General features: G+C 49.4%; 5 protein-coding genes across 5 annotated transcripts; 4 read left to right on the top strand and 1 right to left on the bottom strand.

The window, feature by feature from the left end:
• Window positions 1–283: 283 nt before the first annotated feature.
• Window positions 284–1959, top strand: sik1 (snoRNP complex protein NOP56; the record flags this gene model as incomplete). Its single annotated transcript, XM_033559273.2, has 3 exons — window positions 284–447; window positions 517–1636; window positions 1693–1959. The coding sequence occupies 3 exons, from the start codon at window positions 284–286 to the stop codon at window positions 1957–1959; spliced, it is 1551 nt and encodes a 516-aa protein (XP_033415164.2).
• Window positions 1960–2295: 336 nt separating this feature from the next.
• On the bottom strand, window positions 2296–3399 carry ALT_1818 (putative histone acetyltransferase (MysT1); the record flags this gene model as incomplete). Its single annotated transcript, XM_033559272.2, has 1 exon — window positions 2296–3399. One exon carries the CDS (start codon window positions 3397–3399, stop codon window positions 2296–2298), a length of 1104 nt encoding a protein of 367 aa, XP_033415163.2.
• A 783-nt stretch (window positions 3400–4182) lies between these two features.
• ALT_1817 (RNA recognition motif domain-containing protein) lies at window positions 4183–7264 on the top strand (the record flags this gene model as incomplete). The annotated part of the gene is made up of 4 exons (XM_089599218.1): window positions 4183–4401; window positions 4460–5495; window positions 5590–5949; window positions 6015–7264. 4 exons carry the CDS (start codon window positions 4183–4185, stop codon window positions 7262–7264), a joined length of 2865 nt encoding a protein of 954 aa, XP_089456364.1.
• A 377-nt stretch (window positions 7265–7641) lies between these two features.
• Window positions 7642–9903, top strand: ALT_1816 (asparagine--tRNA ligase SLM5; the record flags this gene model as incomplete). The annotated part of the gene is made up of 4 exons (XM_033559270.2): window positions 7642–7910; window positions 7978–8098; window positions 8162–9276; window positions 9735–9903. The coding sequence occupies 4 exons, from the start codon at window positions 7642–7644 to the stop codon at window positions 9901–9903; spliced, it is 1674 nt and encodes a 557-aa protein (XP_033415161.2).
• Window positions 9904–16897: 6994 nt separating this feature from the next.
• Window positions 16898–18325, top strand: ALT_1815 (camp independent regulatory protein; the record flags this gene model as incomplete). Its single annotated transcript, XM_033559269.1, has 1 exon — window positions 16898–18325. One exon carries the CDS (start codon window positions 16898–16900, stop codon window positions 18323–18325), a length of 1428 nt encoding a protein of 475 aa, XP_033415160.1.
• Window positions 18326–18785: the final 460 nt, after the last annotated feature.

The following is an 18785-nucleotide window of genomic DNA, read 5'->3' as shown; positions in this document are numbered from 1 at the left end:
CCGCGTTGGCACAAACTGCTGGTAGGCCCCGGCGAATGCGGTGAGCCTGAGTTTTGGCAAAAAGCCCACATTCGATGTTCGCACTAGCGCCGCCGCGAAAGAAAAAAAAGAGCTCTGACGGTTCGGACTCTCCAAATCCACCTTCCAGCCCTTTTTCAACTCCACGTCGGGACAGAACAAGGCTGCAATCGCAGGTGACCGGTGACTGCGCAGTGGGCTTGGACTCGGATCAATCAACAGACTTTCTTTTGTGTAATTTTGACGAAATTAAGACGATTTCGCCATGGCCGACTACCTTTTGTTCGAGGGCCCTATGGGTTACTCAATCTTCAAAGTCGCTCACCAGGGAGACAGCGTTGGAAATCGCTTGAAGGAGGTTCAAGACGGTGTGGATGACCTTGCGAAGTTCGGCAAGATGGTTGAACTCGCCAGTTTCCTGCCGTTCGAGTATGTTTTTGACCATCTGTTCATTTTTTTCTCTTCAAGCCGGAATGCGTATATGCTGACAAACTCTAGAAACAACAAGCAGGCTCTCAGCGAAATCAACGATGTTTCGGAAGGTGTCGCTTCTGACACCCTTATCAACTTTCTCGAATTGAACCTTCCAAAGGCCAGCAAAAAGAAGAAGATCGTTCTCGGACTTGCTGACAAGGCGCTGGCTTCAAGTATCAAATCAGCGTTCCCTTTCGTCGATTGCGAGACTGGAGACACCAGTGAGGTTGTGCAAGATATGCTTCGTGGTATCAGACTGCATGCCACTAAGTTGCTAAAGCAGCTCCGTGAGGGTGATATGGATACTGCCCAGCTTGGTCTCGGCCACGCCTACTCCCGCGCTAAGGTGAAGTTCTCCGTCCAGCGTGACGACAACCACATTATTCAGGCTATTGCAATTTTGGACCAACTCGACAAGGCCATCAACACTTTCTCTATGAGAGTGAGAGAGTGGTACTCGTGGCACTTCCCCGAACTTGTCAAGATCGTTTCGGATAACCAGCGCTACGCTCAGATTGCACTCTTTGTCAAGGATAAGAAGACTCTGACTGATGAGAGCTTGCACGATCTTGCTGCTCTTGTGGAGGATGACGAAGGTGTTGCTCAGAGCATTATTGATGCTGCCAAGCACAGTATGGGCCAGGAAATCTCCGAGTCCGACATGGAGAACGTCATTGCGTTCGCACAAAGAGTTGTCAGCCTTTCCAAGTACCGCAAGTCGCTGCACTCTTACTTGGTCTCCAAGATGAGCGTCGTCGCTCCTAACCTTGCTGCGTTGATTGGAGAGATTGTTGGCGCTCGTCTGATTTCTCATGCCGGAAGCTTGACCAACTTGTCCAAGTATCCCGCTTCCACCGTGCAGATTCTCGGTGCGGAGAAGGCTCTTTTCAGAGCTCTGAAGACCAAGGGAAACACTCCCAAGTACGGACTGCTGTACCACTCTTCTTTCATTGGCCGGGCTGGCCCCAAGAACAAGGGCAGAATCTCGCGATTCCTTGCAAACAAGTGCTCTATCGCTTCCAGAATCGATAACTTCTCCGAGGAACCCTCGACCAAGTTCGGTGAAGTCCTGAAGAAGCAGGTTGAAGAACGCCTGGAGTTTTATGCTTCTGGCGCACCCCCTACTAAGAACGAAGTTGCCATGGTATGTTTAGTTTCCTCGATGAAGATCCTGTATGTGCAAGTCACTGACTGTCACAGAAATCTGCCATGGATGCCGTTCTGGCCGAGATGGACATCGACGCTGATGGCAGCGACAAGGAGATGCAGGACGTCGATGACAAGGCTGAGAAGAAGGAGAAGAAGGAAAAGAAAGAAAAGAAGGAGAAGAAAGAGAAGAAGGACAAGAGCGAGAAGGAAGAAAAGAAGAAGAAGCGGAAGTCCGACGTTGGCGAAGGCGAATCCGAGAAGAAGAAGCGCAAGCACGACAGCGATGCCGAGCCCTCCAAGAAGAAGAAGAAGGTCTAAGGGCACCACTCTATGTTTGGACTAAAAGGGCGTATTCGTCGCGGCGTTTGCAGGGTTGATTTGTCTTTTGTGATTTATCTCGTTTGAGTTCCCTTACATCTTGTTGTTCTGAACGACTCTATTGGGCTGGGTATTTGTAAATTATATGATTGAAGCCTTTGTCGTGCTGAGTCTCTATAGTCCACAGAATCTCATTTGGTTCTAGCTATTTCCTTTCAACAGCTGGATGTCCCTGGGAAAGACACAGGTCTAGGTATCTAATGTCTGACTCGAGAGAATATTGATTATCATCATTCATGAATTCATCAACCTGGCTGACGAAAGTAAAAAACATCATTATGCAATATCTGAATCCTCCTCCTCCTCCTCCTCCTCCTCCTCCTCCTCCTCCTCTTCTTCTTCTTCCTCCCCTTCACCCGCGCTACTATCATTCTCATCAAACGTGTCTCTAAGGGCCCATCTGCCGATGAATCTCTCATCCCTGACCGGATCTCGTAGTGAGATTTTGCGACTGTCCATCCACCGCAGCAGGTCTGACTTGCGGATTGTGACATAGTGATCAGGCTCACCGGCAGCCTGCTTTGCCTTCCGCCTTTTGGAAGGTGTCTCAGGTTGAACAATGCCCATTCCTCTGAGGGCCGTAATCACGTCCTCCGTCAGCATCCCAGTGGCCTGCCCTATATCCCTGACAGTCATAAAAGTTGCTGAATGTCGTTTCCGAGTCTCTTTGACGGGCTGTGTCTGTTGTACAAAAGCATCTGTATCGTCCGACAACAAACGTCTTCCGATCCGTTCTTGCCAAAAGCGGGAATAGCTTCGCGCACCCATATCACTCAGTGGCTTCTCGGGACCGCCTATGAAACCCGCATCTTCTTCCCAGCCACTGATTTTATAACTAACACCCATCAATAACTTTCCCAGCTGCTTATGTTGGTAAGGTGGGAAGACCAAAATGCAGGCAAGGTTGTTCGCGTCCCAGGACAGTTTCTCCTTGGAGAAAAATCCTAGAATATGGTATTTTTCGGGGTTCTCAGGATCGGTGAACGTGAGGATGTAGTACAGAAAAGTCGCGACGTCGAAGAATACGGACTTGTGGTCGAGAAACAGCTTGGCAAAGAGCGAGAGGTTTTGCGCATAGAGCTTGTGTTCTTCTCCATCCACCTCCCATACTGAATACCCGCCATGTTCGTAGACCTGGGCGCCGGGAGCTGTTGTCCGGTGTTCGCAAAGTCGCATATGCTTCACATGGTTGTTCACGTCGCACGAGTAACAGAAACACCAGCAACAGACATACAAACGGTCTGTGTCCTTGCTCACGAGGTCTTCGGGATAGATCGATTGATACCAAGTCTTGAATAAAAGGTCACCTAGTACAACCTGTTTCAGGTTACGCTCGGTCGGGGATTTCACATGGGGAGACGCGCCGTCGGCAGAGGCCATTGAGTGAGAGAGGAAATGGGAGACGTATTACGGTCAAGGCTGTGTGAAAGTGACAGTTGCAATTCTATGTATGCGACGCTTCCTCTGATGCTGAGCCATCTGCGTAGCAGTTGCTGGGAAGAATACGGAGGAGAAGCGACGTCAGGGTGTGGTTAAGTTCCAGCGTGCAAGACAATAATGTTCGGAGGAGTTATTCTCAATGGAGTCCTGTGTTGGAAATGATAACCTTGAGACTATTGACCCATGCAATATAATAGATAGTACAAGCACATGAAAGATGCATGCTCTATGGCCAATGGACGATTGATGCTGTTTTGGCAGCGTTCTGATGGATTATTTAGTGGCATTATTTCGTGGGGTGTTGCTCTTGCATCTTTAGCTTTGTCTCCGCCCGTCTGATTACTCTCAAGAAACTCCGAACGCCAACCACATGCGTATTCTGTTGCCTGCTATCCATCTCTGCCTTTATGATTTGATGGATTTTATGCATGAGCCCTGTCCAGCCAATATCATTTGATTCTCCTCACTTCCCTTTGTCGTAGTGAACAAGGATAATCTGCCGCCAGTCAGAAGCTCTGGTCTCTGTGTTGCCATCCACAGGCAGCAGCATAGCTGCGGCCTCGTCAGCTTCTCGCCGCACCCCCATGCTATCTCTATCTATTTGAAGCTTGTAGCTCTCATCTTTTTCTAGTCTACCATTCTTTCTGTTCTATCAATATCTTCCGTTATCCATCTCAGTTGTGTCTCTATTGACCACTCTCCGATCGGTGGCTATCAGCAGCCATGTTGAAGCCATTTCAGATAAGAGATCTTCATGGATCCCCAACACAAGGAGATGCGTACAACTCTCTCGACTGTCTCCCACAGGGGAACCATGGTCACAGTAACTGTAGGCGCTCGGGCATTGTGCAGCTCTCAGCCTCTGACTACGATGAGATCGCATTGTCTCATCCCCGAGCCCGGTTGACATACGTGGATGATGATGACGGAGAGATTATCACTGTAAGTGTTATGTTCTGGTCAGATTTACACCTTCAGTCTTTAACACATATACTCCTAGGTCGGATCATCTTTTGAGCTTTCTCAACGTCTGGACGAACCTATATATGATATGCCAATTCAGTCAAACCCTACACAAGATTCCGCGATACCTGAGACCATGCACATCTTCGATATTCGCCGATCTAACTCTGTCACTGAGCTATGGAAGCGATTTGAGTATAATCCGGCTGGCCGGGAAACAGAAGACACAAAGAACGCAGTAGAATCGACAACGGACAAGTCTACTCCTCCTTTACAAGACGCCAGAGAATCGAATGCTGGTCTGTCTTCAAATGAAGGTTCCGAATCGCTTTTGGCAGCGTTTGAAATAGAGATGGCCAAGATTCTGAGCGCTTCAGAGACTCGCAATACCAACGATGCAGAAGAGATCCCTTCTTCTACGGAAGCGCCAAACGAGTCGGCAAGCTCTGGCAGACGCACAAATCCCGCTGTGGCCTTGGCTCAGGCGATGCACCACCTGATCAACGGAGCTGAAATGATTGGCTCCGAAGTGAGGTCAAGATTGCCAGAGTTAGAGCATCAGTTAGAGCATCATCTGCAGAACGCGCAAAGAGTCTTGCCAGAAAACGTCGGGTCGACTGTCCAGGTGGCTCTTGCAAGCTTGGATGCTCAGATGAGGAATCTGACCAATGCGCTGAACAACGCAAGCAGCGCAAGGGATCAGAGAACCAGCAACACGTTCCGGGGCGAGGTTCCTACACCCGCAGAGGCTGTAGACTGTCTGTATACTATGGCTTCTGAGCTCGGCCAGATGGGACACAGTCTATACTCGGCCTTTGAGACTGAGTTCGGTTCCCGTATTGGAGCGAGAGGTGCAAATCAGCCGTCGGATGGAAGTCTCCAAAATCCGGCGCCGGCTGACGAAGCTGCGGTGAGCCGAGAGCCTTCGGCTGAAGATTCGGTTTCGAGCACTAATACTGGGAAGGAGGCGAATATCCCGCTAACCGCTGAAGAACCTGATACAACTTCAAGAGGGCAGGGAAGTAAAAACCGAGAGGAGCCGCGGCCATTCAGCAGCCGGACGGAGGAGCCTGGTCTCGCACAGTGCGTCCCATTGCAACAGGACGAGCCGTCAGAGCTACCCGAATCCGTTCGTCATGGCGCCCCTACGTTCGATCTTCCTTATAGACCTCGTCCGTGGCGCCGTTTCCCTCATCCGTCCCATTGTCATTCCCACCACCACCATCATTCGCATCCTCATCCTCATTCTCGTCCCCATTCGCCTCCGCCTCCCCCGCACCGCCATCACGATAGTCATCCTCATCCTCATCCTCCTCACCATATCCAGCACCATCATCAACATCAGCCTCGCCCCTTTCCTCCGCCGCCCCCACCACATCAGCATCATCATATTCCTCATCTTCCTCACCCACCTCACCCGTTCCATCCCTCGCATATTCCTCGCCCGTCATGGGGAGCCCACGGCCCCTTCCGTCCATCATTTCCGCCTCATCCGCGTGCTCACAACCATGGATCATGGCGCTCCGCGTGGCCATTTTTCCGGCCGCACCAGGAGCACCAGTCTGAAGCGCCAACAGCTGCTACAGACCAAGTCCCCGACGCTGGCGCCGGTGCACTCCGTTCTGCAAATGCAGTGTTGTTCATTGGCAATGTAGGGTTCAATGTTAGTGAGAAGACAATCAGAGATGTATTCGCTGCGAAGGGGTTCCTTGTCGATGTCCACTTGCCTTTGGACGCCGAAACCAGGAAACATGCAGGCTTTGGCTACCTTTACTTCCCTTCGGTTCACGCGGCAAGGGCAGCATTGGATGCCTTGCAAGGCACACACATTGATGGTCACTCGATCAATCTGGAACTAAGCGACCATTCGCCGATTACGTCCCTCCATCCTGACCAGGTTCCAGAGTGGGGTCACGCTCGTCGACCGTCGGAGCTGCACAGCTCGGCCAATCCATCTTCGGGAACAGAGCCTGAACGGCGCGAGGTTGGACAAGATGATAAGGGTGAAGAGTCCGTAAAAGCGAGGGAGACACGACCGATTCCTCTGAGAGTGACCGATTTATGTTCGAGCAACGAAGGCACAGATCTTGAGCCAAAAGGAAACAATATCCTGAGCACTACGCCTGACAATTTCCCCCGTCTCACTCGAGACTTAGAGCAGAGCCGCTTCCCTCCCATGTCCCAAATAGACGCTCATGTTCTAACCCACCACCGCCGCGACCCGGACGCATCGATGTTGGGTGCATCCGCGCCCGAGTGTGATGCGAGCCATGGGAATGATGTCCCTGGCAGATCGTGTCAACTGCAAAGTACCCCAGGCTCGTTTCCTGACGATGATGGCGATGAGACGCGGCCAGGTCCATTCCAAGAAGTCGCTCAAACGTCAAGCACAGGTCATGATGATCACTGTAAGCCTCGTCGGTCAAAGAGCATGAGATATTTGAATCGCAACGGAGATAGAAGCCCCTCAAGAGACTTGAGACGGCGGGCAACTGAGCGACATTCTCTACGCCATGGTACACGGAACAGTGTTGGCGGATTTCACGACGAGGGATGCGCATACGACAACTACTCCAATACTTTCGGGCACTCTCGTCCTCAGAGCCTGACCCTATCGCAGGAAGCAATCTCGGTCCCGGATGAGAACCAACAACAGCCCGACCCAAGACTGAGTGCCATTGACGACTGCGTGGTTAGTCTGATTGGCCTAGGATACGAGAACACACTGGAGGGTGGTATTCAACGGATTGCGGTATATGCAGCCGCAGCGGACGGCAAGATATCAGACGCCATTGAGATGATTGAGGAAGAACGCAAGGCGTACGAACAGCAAGGTCTTTGAAACAGAATGCTTCATTCATTTTCTCCATCCGCTCCTCTCACCTCCTCACTGTCTGGTTGCTTGTGATATGACTTGCTGCTGTTATACTTGCTTGGTTTAGCATGCCATGTGCGATTATGGTCACTATAATGCCTTACAGGCGTACTTTCCTTCAGTAATATCTTGCAATATAAGCGATTCATGAAATACTTTTAATAATCTGTCTTTTTTTCAAACAAGTAAGAACAAACATAGGCTTTTGGTGATGACATCGGCGACCGCGATTCTGCCGTGCGGAAACAGCAGCACTCGGTCCGAGCCGAATTGAGCGAAGAAGATACGGTCTCAGCAATACGGCATCATCACAACACAACTTTTCATCCAGTCTAGTCAGAGCTATGCGGACATGGCAGAGGACCTTTGCCACGTCTGTTGCCAGACTGAATAGTAACGCAACAGGACGAAGCGGCGGTACCACCCTTCTGCGATGCGCGGAAGTTCTCCGGAAGAGTCAGGCTGGGAGCAGCAGTTACGAGAATCAAGAAATCAAGATCAACGGTTTCGTTCGCTCCGTTCGAAAGCAGAAACGCTTCGCGTTCGCAGAGATAACAGATGGTTCGACTATTGAGCCATTGCAGGCGTTCCTGAAGCCTGCGCAGGCGGCAGAGTACGTTGGGAGTCGCGATGAGGGCGTGGATATTGCGGCTTGAGTTGAGTGCTGATGGGTGTTGTAGATTATCTACGGGAACGGCCGTCGAGATTTCTGGGCTATGGAAGGCTTGTCCGCCTGGTAAAGAGCAGAGCCATGAACTCCAAACGACTGAGGTGAAGATTGTGGGCCAAGCAGAACCAGAGGTACGTTGCCCCGACTAGATGAGAGTTATGAGGGTAGAATCTGACTGTTCACTATTTGTCCAGACATATCCTATACAAAAGAAATATCACAGTCCTGACTTCCTCCGGTCGATCCCCCACCTTCGTCTCCGAACACCCTTCAATTCCGTCCTGTCGCGGTTTCGCTCTGAATGCTTATACCAGCTGGGCAGTGTCTTTCGTGATGCGCCGAATGGTGGCTATGTACAAGTTCAACCGCCTTTGATTACATCATCGGACTGCGAAGGAGCTGGGGAGACATTTACAGTGCTGCCGCGTGAGACAATCATGGACCCCAAGTCGGAGGGGAACCATTTCTTCCGGGCACCCAAGTACCTGACGGTCTCGTCGCAGCTCCATCTGGAGGCCTACGCAGCCGAGCTGGGAAATGTCTGGGCTATCTCGCCGACGTTCCGTGCGGAGAAGAGCGACACCCCACGCCATCTCAGCGAGTTCTACATGCTCGAAGCGGAGATGAACTTCATGGACGACCTCGACTCCCTGACGGATGCGGTGGAATATGTGGTCCGCGATCTTACTCGCCGGTTGTACCAGTCGCCGGTCGGCCAAGAGATTCTGGCTGCTAAGCGGTCAGGCGAGAGTGGCCAAGACGATGCCGGGAATGGGGCAGTGCCGAACCTTCGACAGCGATGGGTTGATCTAATGGAGGGGCCTCGCTGGCGGCGAATCACCTATACGCAGGCGATGGAGTTGCTCGAAGCGGCAGTCGCTCGGGGAGAGGCCTCGTTCGATTATGCTCCTACGTGGACGGAAGGCCTCCAACTCGAACACGAGAAGTACATTGTCGACGTGATCAACCGGGGTCAGCCGGTATTCGTGACTGATTATCCTAAGGCTATCAAGCCGTTCTACATGGCGCCGTCTCAGGTGGCCCCAGGCAAGGACGAGGACATACGCGCGCCCGGGGAAACGGTCGCCTGCTTCGATCTGCTCCTGCCGGAGGTCAGCGAAGTCGCGGGCGGATCACTCCGTGAACACCGCCTGCCCAACATTATCCAGAACATGCGCGATCACGGGTTGATCAAGGAGCGCTTGTATCCTAGCTCTGGTTCTGGGGAGATGCCTACGACCCAGACGGCCCCTGAGCAGCCGTTATACCCCCATCTCCAGCCGTATGAGGACTTGGGGCATTTGCAGTGGTACGCCGATCTTCGACGGTGGGGGAGCGCACCGCATGGAGGATTCGGACTTGGGTTTGACCGGTTTCTGAGTTATCTAGCTGGAGTCTCGAGTGTGCGGGATGTGGTGGCTTTTCCTCGATACTTTGGCCGGGCTGATTGTTAGCCTTTGCTGTACGGAGTAGTAAATGTATGATAGGTATTTCAGCATTATGAACGAATAGACTCCTTCATCCTAGCACCACGCCGAGTGACACACGAGCATCGAATCTTGGGACCTAATCACAACACTCCATACCCAGAAACGACTCACAATATCAGGCCACTGTCCAAAATCTTATCAAATCCCCGTGACCCGTCAGTGCCGCGACCCATTAAAGATTACAGGAAATAAGCACTAAACCTACGAGCCAACGCCAACAAACGCCCCCAACCAAACCCAGGATCCAAGAATAAAGACGAATCAAGGCTCACCTCAGGTTCGCACAGAGCCCGGACTCCATCGACGCAACGCCATCTCGCCTAATCGACGCCATCGCCGACGTTTTGACTCGTATCCAGGCCAACGGGTCGCGCGCGAGGGGATCCGACCGTCCAATCCTGGAGCTGGCCGTGTCGTCGAAACAGCCGGACAAGGGAGCTCGGTGAGATGGTGAGACAGAGTTCGAGTCCCCCATCTGCCATCTGGCGTTCTACGGTTTAGGAGCTGCGAGCTTGGGGAATGACATGCGCCACTTAACCTAAATCTAAATCCTTTGTAATCGCTACTCCGTAACGAAGGGAATTGTATCCGACGAGAGGGGTTGATTCGAGGAGAGAAAACTTTGTATTCCGATTGCATATGACTGGTGTTAGGAGGCTACCTGTGCGTACTCCGAGTTATGTATGCTAGAACGAGGCGAGCGTTGTAACTTACATTCCTCTCTGTCTACTCCGTAGATAGATGTTAGCCTGTAGGATCACATCCTCCGCATTATTTGAGCAATATGCTGCAGGATCCGTCGTTGAAGATAGGCGAGAGTCAAAAGGATTCTTCCCATGATCCTTGACTTTCGTGTTCCGTAGTGTGTGTACTCTGTGGATAAGGACTAGATAATCAGGACAGACTATCTTGATGCTAAAGTTCCACGTGGGGTCTGGGGTACCGTGACTGAGGCAGTAACAACTCGTAAGGTAGCAAACTAGTCAGAATCGTTCTCAGCCAAGCCAGACTGGTTCAGGGCTGGTCCTTGGCAAAGGACGGCTGCTATTCTTGTCGGTCATTTCTAGTGGAGAGGATGGACGATAAAGAACGGAGATCTGATCCAGAAGTTTCCGATAACCTATTAGAGTAGGCGGGTTTGAGTCAAAAAGGAAAATGGACGCGATAGATTGAAGTCTATATCTGTCCTCAGGAATGAGGACTGAATCCTTTGAGAGTATGTTATATTAGGCAGAATGATATGTGATCAACATAATTGAGGCCGTGCCCCTAACACTTCTTCAAGGGTCAAGACTTCCGAGCTGGTGTTCCAACGGGTTGTCTGTCCTCTTTGAGAAATAATCATAAGACCGTTGCCAAATTGTCAACAGCCGGGAACTCCGGAAAAGGAAGATCGGAGGCAACGGAGGTGAAGGAAGTCCGAGAACAAGCTGCGGTCTTGGACGGACCCTCGCTAAGGTCGCTACCGAGGCAATGGTGTTAGATGAGAGTAATAGTGGATAAACTCCACACCAACATTTTTTTCCTTTTTTTGTGTCCCATGTTATTGTAAGTTCAGATCTATTATTCATCATAAGGTATCAAGAACAAAACATTGACATTTCCTCGATACTTATGGAGGTACAGAAAGTGAATGCTGGAAACCCAGGTACTGGTAAGATAGTAATACAGCAATTAGTTAGTTAACACCTGGCTAACTGACACACACTACTAGTACAGCGTCACTAACAGGCGCGGAGAAATGCCAAGTTGCCAACCTTACTGGTGTTAAGCATATGGAGCTCGGCCTGGAGGCGCCTGGCATGATGATTCGTCAGTGACTGAATCCCGGCAGACTAATGTATTGCCCTCGTATCACGGCATTCTTAGTTGCGAATACGATGTGTCTGACTCTGACGGTCCGGCTCACCCGGGCTTCTCCTTTTTCTTTTTTCTATTTTCTATTTTTGCTTCTCTTGCTAAGGAGTCAAAGGAGGGGAAATATTATTTTAACTCTGGGACATGAAACAGACAAGGAATGAGGATCCAAGCCCAGATCCAAGCCTTGTGATGCGGCGATCATGCGTGACTGTGTATGTATTTGTATTATAATATAATGACAGGAAGTGTTGGTCTGTTGGTGCCTCTGATTTTGAGCAATGTAAGAAGCAGCATAATAATAATAATAATAATAATAAAATAATCTTTCACAAGGTATGCTTGGCCTCAACAGAGTTTTTAAGTGTCCTACCTGCCGTCTTTAGGATAAAGCATGGAAGGTCTGCCAGCGGCTAGTGCCACCATCGAAATAATAAAGAAACCAAGGTATTTCTCTCAGCTGCAGCCTAATCAAGGATAGAGTAGTAAGGTTACGAGCGGGGATGTGCTTGGCTCTGCAGCGCTTTGACTCCGAGGGCCAGGGATGAGCTTGATAGGGAGGTGTCGCAGAGTTTTAACTCCTCAGCATTTCTCGTTCATTCCACATTATTGAGTTGCCTTAGCCCCAAGCGCTTGACATGGAGGTAAAAGTATGACATTTAGGCTTCGTATTGAAAGCAAGCTGCAGTAGATTCATGGCCAGGATGAAGAGGATCGTCTCAGGCATAGATCTACCTATCTGGATATCCATTCAAATTTGCCTGTGACAAATCCATAATCCTAATCCTTGTTAATGTAACCATAATCTAAATCAATCTTTCTCTTACTGTTATTTCCCACTTCCCAGTGGATACTTTAATCCCATTATGCTAGTGGAGATAAGCCTGTGCAACGTTTCACAGGGGCACGCCTTGGCAACCTTTAATTCAAATTAAGGGTTGCATTGGCATGACAAATCTCAACCCTTCCAAGTCGAAAAATGCGTCTTTTGATCTGGTATGCTCGATGTTCTACTGAGTTCGTCAGTGTAAAGAGACACTATGCAAGGAGAATGATCAGATATGTACGATCTTTTTTTTTTTTACCTTTTCTGGCCATACCAGAGTCTGAAGGTTTGTGATATCATCTCAAGGAGCAAACCAATCTGACTCTGGCATTTGGTCCAGATTGCAATCTTCTCTGGTTCATCCTCGGGGATTATCTCGAGTTTATTTACGGGAATGTACGGAGCCCGCTATGCTCGGCCGAGTCTTGTTGCTTGCTAGTTGCAAAGGGTAGTATCGTAGGCGCCGTGATACATACTTGCTACATCCCTGCTGTTGCCCTTGGAATGTAATCCTCAAGACAACGGTTCCTTTTCACACAAGCAGAAACATTATCAATCAAGACAGTGCGTCTATCGGCGTCGCAGCACAAGATGTGGAAGCAATTTAGATGCAACTGCAGATCAATCCGCCGTCCGGTTGTACCGCCCCAGTCGGCGAAGACATGCAGACTGCAGCAGTACTCTTCCCCGAAGCTAGACAGATCATATCCCAAGACTGATAATGGACTTTCCCTTTTGGCTAGTGACTTGTCAGTTGAGGTTGATCGCGGGTCGCAGATCATTTTATTCTTGAAATGCACAGTGGGGGTCAATTGTCAGTAGTATCTAGACTATTATCTGCATACCTAGTATGTGATTTTGACACATCCTACGTATCACCATTCAACCGACGCAACCCGCCTTCAGAGGGGATACTGCAAGGCAGGTCAGCCCCTCATCCTTATCTTCTTCGCTTGTTGGTTGCCTAGGCGAGTATATTTGCGGTTTCTGCCGACACGCATCTCAATATATGAGAGCTCAGCTGCAAATCAACCAGCCACTGCATCACAGCATCGACGACGCATGATTACCTTTGTCAGATACATGTAAGGCTTACCTGAGAGCCAACCAGCAGTCAAAATACGTGAGTGTGACAAATTGACAATACACCTTCCCATAGAGGTATAATTTCCAACCAGTGGAACCGGCCAAGTGGCCAAGAAGAATGGAACCAGGATTCAGCGCGCTTTGTTGGCGATACGCTTATCCTGAGTCAGGGACTGCACTGGTCGATGACTAGTAGATTCTGCGACAATAGTCTTACTCTTCTGGTAAAAAAAAATTATTTATTTATGATGTTAGAATTCAGCCTATGGAAATTGTGGATGATTTTGCTGTCTCACTCTCCCTCTCACTGGCCCCAGGAATAAGAATTCTTTTTGGCCCCCCCCGGAGTATTTTCTCATAATGGATTGTGCAATAATCTTCCAAAGAATATAGAAGGCTGGAAGCGAAAACTCTCTTGTCCAGCACTTCCTGGCTGTGCTTAAACCTTATCCATGATCTTATTTTGAGTGATGATGTCCTCTACATGATCAGAAGGACCATGTTGCCTATTATTCATCTTACGTCGTCGAAATCTAATTTCTGAAAATACTCGATATAGAACTGCCTCTTATTCCAGGAATATGACTAAATCACCTGCATAGCACAATCATCAGAAGGCGCTGTCTGGTGGATAAACTCTGCCAAGGATCGTGTCGGGTCTGTGACTAATCCGAATGTAGTTGCCTAATCCATGATCTCCAACCCAACTAACGGGACAAGAAGTGACGACGATGGATCATGAAAGGACATTTGAATCTTAATACTACCTAGGAGCAAAGTAAAAGGCGAACATGTGAAGTCTGCCGTCGCGTGATTTATACCAAATACCTAGTTGTGGAGTGCGTGTTCACCTTTCCACCTTACTACTTCGTAAACTTCAAGAGTCTCTGTGGATGAGAGTTATGTGGCTTAACGAATACGAAGGAGAGTATCGCCACAGGTTTGCTTCAGTCAAGGATTTGTGGAGCAATAAAAAGATTCATGCCTTTAGAGAGGTAACAATAATATGGTCAGCTCGTACCGAGTACCCATGATTCATAATCGGAAATAAAGGGATATGACGGATATACGGCAGTGCCTAGAGGCCAGATAAGGTAATTCCAAGGAGAAGCCCACAAGGCGACGACTAGTGCGTTGGTGGACCAAGTTGGTAGGACCTAGTCCAAAATGGCGTCAGCCATTCCTACTATGATCCATGACTGGTCTGGCATTAATTCTGGAAATTTGTCATTTAACTCTGGATGGACTTAAAGGGTAATTATCAGCCGGGCGTAGCCGCTGCAAAAGCAACATTTGGCCCAGATTGAACCATATTATTATAATTTATAAGCCGGGGCGCGATCGGTGAATTGTGCATCCAAGGTACGTGGTGTGCTCCATATAAGAGATACCCATAAATGGGGGTTTTCCAGAACCCCCGCTTGAAAACTTATTTCCCCAACCAAATCAAACCAAAAGTTGGCCTTTCTAAGTATTCGTATCATTCTCAGACAGTCGATAAGAGCTAATACTAACGAAACCAGGATGAGGATTACTGAGACATTGAGACTATTTATTAGTAGTTCAAAGTCGACTAGACTCAAACTACATGGGGAGAAGTGGAGCCCTTGGGCAGGGTAGATGGGGCCTTTCTTTCTAAGCGAGGTTAAGGTTCCTCGTGTTGGATTAAGCTTAAGCTTCAGAAAGTCGCGCACTAATCAATATTAGGGTGCGATCAAGCGATCAGAGCGCCACCGTACTGCGCGTAACCTTGTATTATTCCATTTTTATTGGAGTCCGTGGTCCATTAAGTGGAGGTTCTTACGTATTATTGTATTTATGACCTGTGACCACCTGCGCTAGAACATTACCTTTACCATATTGTGTCTCGGCCCTACCGGGGCCCGAGCGATAATTTAGGATTTATTGTCAATTTGTTACCTGGCATTTACAACAGACGAAGCCAAGAAAAAAAGAGAATGTTGCCAAGTCTTGACACTCTCTGGAGCTTGCACTTTTGGCAGACAACGGAAGAATTCAGATCAGGTTTCATGGCCGTATGACAAGGTATGTAAAGCTGTCAAGGAAGTCCAGAATGCTAGGCACCTCCTTGAATCTGTCAGCAGTCAAATCTCAAGTTTGAGATGAGCAATAACCTGATACTGTGGAATGAGGCACCTGGTATGCATCAAGTTGGACATGATGACACTTGGAAGTTAGAACATGCATAATCTTGAAGTGTACTTTAGTCAAGTCTTGATTTGGAGCTGTCTTGGATACTGGTCGCATTCATCTCCCATACCTTACTTCCAGAAAGCTGCTGAATTTACAGGATTTGGCTCAACAAGGAAATTTATCTTCCTCAGGATTGGTCATGCTTATTTCATTTCTAATAATTCAAACCAGAAATTCCGTGGTCTCCTGTTACACTTTACTTTTCCCAACCATGGATCGCTTAAACCTGAACAAGTTTAAATGACTCTTTGAATAGATTTAATAATCATTCATAATTCATAATTCCAGGCCACAGCCAGCATAAAATACATAATCTCATCAATACAGTCATTAATGAATGGTCCAAAGACATTCCTTTACTGTTGTTTCATCCTAGTTACCCACATGGATCCCTTCTCTGGCTGTTTCTCGGCGCTGAGACACCGGCCAGCGCCTATGAGGTCCAAGCAACTGTGGTTGTATTTTTTTCCTTTTTTTTTTCTGCCCTTTTTCCCTTTATTATTGCTTTCCACTTTGACTTCTGAATAAAAAAGTAACTTTTGAATCCTGTGGGGTTCAGAGTTGAGTCCGTCTCCACTCTATCTTTACTTACTCCTGCTGATGCTTTTCTACTAAGTATTATTATTATAATTATTTTTTATTTTTCTCTCAATAAATTTTATGCCTCGTATTATTGTTGTATTAGTGCTACTACTATTCTTTCTCCCTGTCTCTCTTATTTTGGTTTACTTTTCTTTTTTGTCACTCTTCCTTATTATCTCTCCTTCTTCCTCTCTTTCTTGCTTCATTTTCTTCCTTTTACGACCCTTTCCAAACTGACACTGTTCCATCCCTCCTCATAACTTGGGATCCGATCTATTATCCAGACATTCCGTTTATCTCCTTCAGTCCAGGTGGGTACAAAAAGGATCTTCTTTCATATGATGTCAATCCCCTCTCCTCACTTCAGTCTGTGATACCGCATGGCCAATTTACTCGGCCTTCCCTGCATTCTTTCTTCCCTTTATTCTCCTATCGTCTTTCTCCACTCCCTTTTGTCTGCCCTGTTTCTGCTTCCCATTCCAGCTCCCCTTGTCTCTCCTGTTTCCCCCTCTCGTCACATTCCAAGGCAGTTGATCATCCTGAAGAATTACATTAACATCAGCTTCTGCTCGTCCACAGACCTCTACTCAGCTCTACCGTTATCTATCGGATCTGTCGGTCGTCCGTATCTGGACCCGAATCTGATTTCCATTTCCGGAAATCCACTACACTTCACAAAGAGCCCAGCCTCTATCGCGGTCGAACTATAAACAAAGTCCACGCCTTAAAACGACGGGGCGCAGGCATATCACCATCCTACCTAAGCCACAGTCAAACCAACAACCGCCATCATCATTTCGTACTTTGCAAAGCCATCTGCCCTGGCGCTCAGACCTTCCACCGTCACGGGTACTTATCCAGATCAGCGAGGGTGGATGGAGACGTATCACGGTCACGTCCGCACTCCGGCGGACGCCATCATCCTCTTCGAAGCATGCCGTATCGGCCTTCTTCCCCGCGTTCAGAGACGACTCTCGGAGAAAGAGCGCCAATCTATCCAGTCCGGTTCGGTATTCGTCTGGGATGAGCGTGAAGCAGGTATGCGACGATGGACAGACGGCAAATCATGGAGTGCCAGTCGAGTATCGGGCAGTTTTCTCACCTATCGCGAGATGGAGGGCAAGCGTGGGGGTACCGTCACACAACCACTCAGAGCCGGTAAAACGCCTGACAGCAGAGGGAGCGACGACGACCGCGGCGACGGCGCTGACGATGGGCCTGACGGGTACCGATATAAGCCCGACGGACTCATGAAGCAGTCCTTCAGCATCACCACATCCACCGGCCAGCATCTCCACCTCATCAGCTACTACTCGCGATCGCATCCGGCTGCTGCCACTCTCCAACAACCCTCCACCGACCCTGCGTTACGGCATGTGCGTCCTCAGAAGGGACTGTATCCCGAATCGACCGTCAACGACCAGCAGAATCTGCCGGTGGTCACTCGCGGCCCCATGGCGGGCGCCACTTATTCTGTCCCTCATCCGATGAGTGCATATGTGCGCGCTGGAGCTACACATCCTCAATCATATACTCCGCCCTATGCATGGCCCCCAACACCGCTGGGAACTCCGCCGACCATCGCTCTGCCATATGGCGCCTCCTACTTGTCCGCCGTACCCACACCTAATGGCCCAGCCATTGCGTACGGGCAACCGCCTCCACATCACCACCCGGCTCTTCCACCGCCTCCGCCGCAACACGGACTGCATCCGCCATACGACCGATCAGTACATCCGGGTCATCCAGCGGAAAGCTCATTACCACCCGCTATTCCACCCCCAATGGCGCAACATACACCCCTTCCGGCACTCACAGGGCGCTCTCCTCGCCTAGCTCCTGACGCCCGCGACAACTACCAACGAAGCCCGCGAGACTACCCGACACATTCGGTAGATCCCCGTATCCCGTCCCCTCGCATGCATGCTCCTTCCGCCTCGCATAGCAACGGCGTGGGACACTCTGTGCGCAGCCCGCGGACAATAAGCCAGGCACCGCCAACCCCCTTACCACAGGTCGCGGCTCCGTCATTGAACGGGACTTCCAAACCAGCCGATTCCAACCACAACAACAGCACAGCGACTACCTCTGCCACCACCGTTCCCAGCATTGGGGCGCTGATGAACGGCGCCTCAGGCCCGTTGTCATCCATTACATCCGCACCATCCAACAAACTCAACGCTCCTCGCTTGGGCGGCAGTCCCCGCGCGGAAGGGCCGAAAGATATCCCCAGCGAAAAGATTGGGTTTGGGGGCGAGGATATGCGGGCTCTGCGGCAGCTGGATCGGGTTTTTACCGCTTAGATTTTCATTATTTCCATTTGTATAGCAACTCCGTCTCGTTGCTTGTCAGACGACGAATGCTGTCCTTTCTTTGATTTTCATTTTTATCTATTGTCATGGGGGGGGCTCGGCGTTCATAAGAGGTGCATTGATTTTGTTATTAGCATGGGTGGGATCTGATCTATCTGTGTATCGACTTCGGCTTCGAATCGAATGGGCATTTTTGCATATGTCTCCATAAATGTGCCACGCTAGCTTGCATTGGGACCGGTAGCTGATGGGTCGAATCAATATAGATGATTTCGTCCATTTTCATTGCGAAGCAAAGCGTAGCATGTTTACTAGCTGGTAGTGTACCGATGTAGATTCAATTTAGGTCACGTCATGATTACTTGTATTGCCTGTGGGTGATCATTTGTCTCACATCCTCGCCAGCGTGTCACATGCTATACTACACCGTTATTAGACTCAGCCCCAATAT

Source organism: Aspergillus lentulus (genome assembly GCF_001445615.1).
Source record: "Aspergillus lentulus DNA, contig: Alt04, strain: IFM 54703, whole genome shotgun sequence".
In the NCBI taxonomy this organism is placed as follows: Eukaryota; Fungi; Ascomycota; class Eurotiomycetes; order Eurotiales; family Aspergillaceae; genus Aspergillus; species Aspergillus lentulus.
This window is presented reverse-complemented; position numbering and strand designations above follow the sequence as displayed.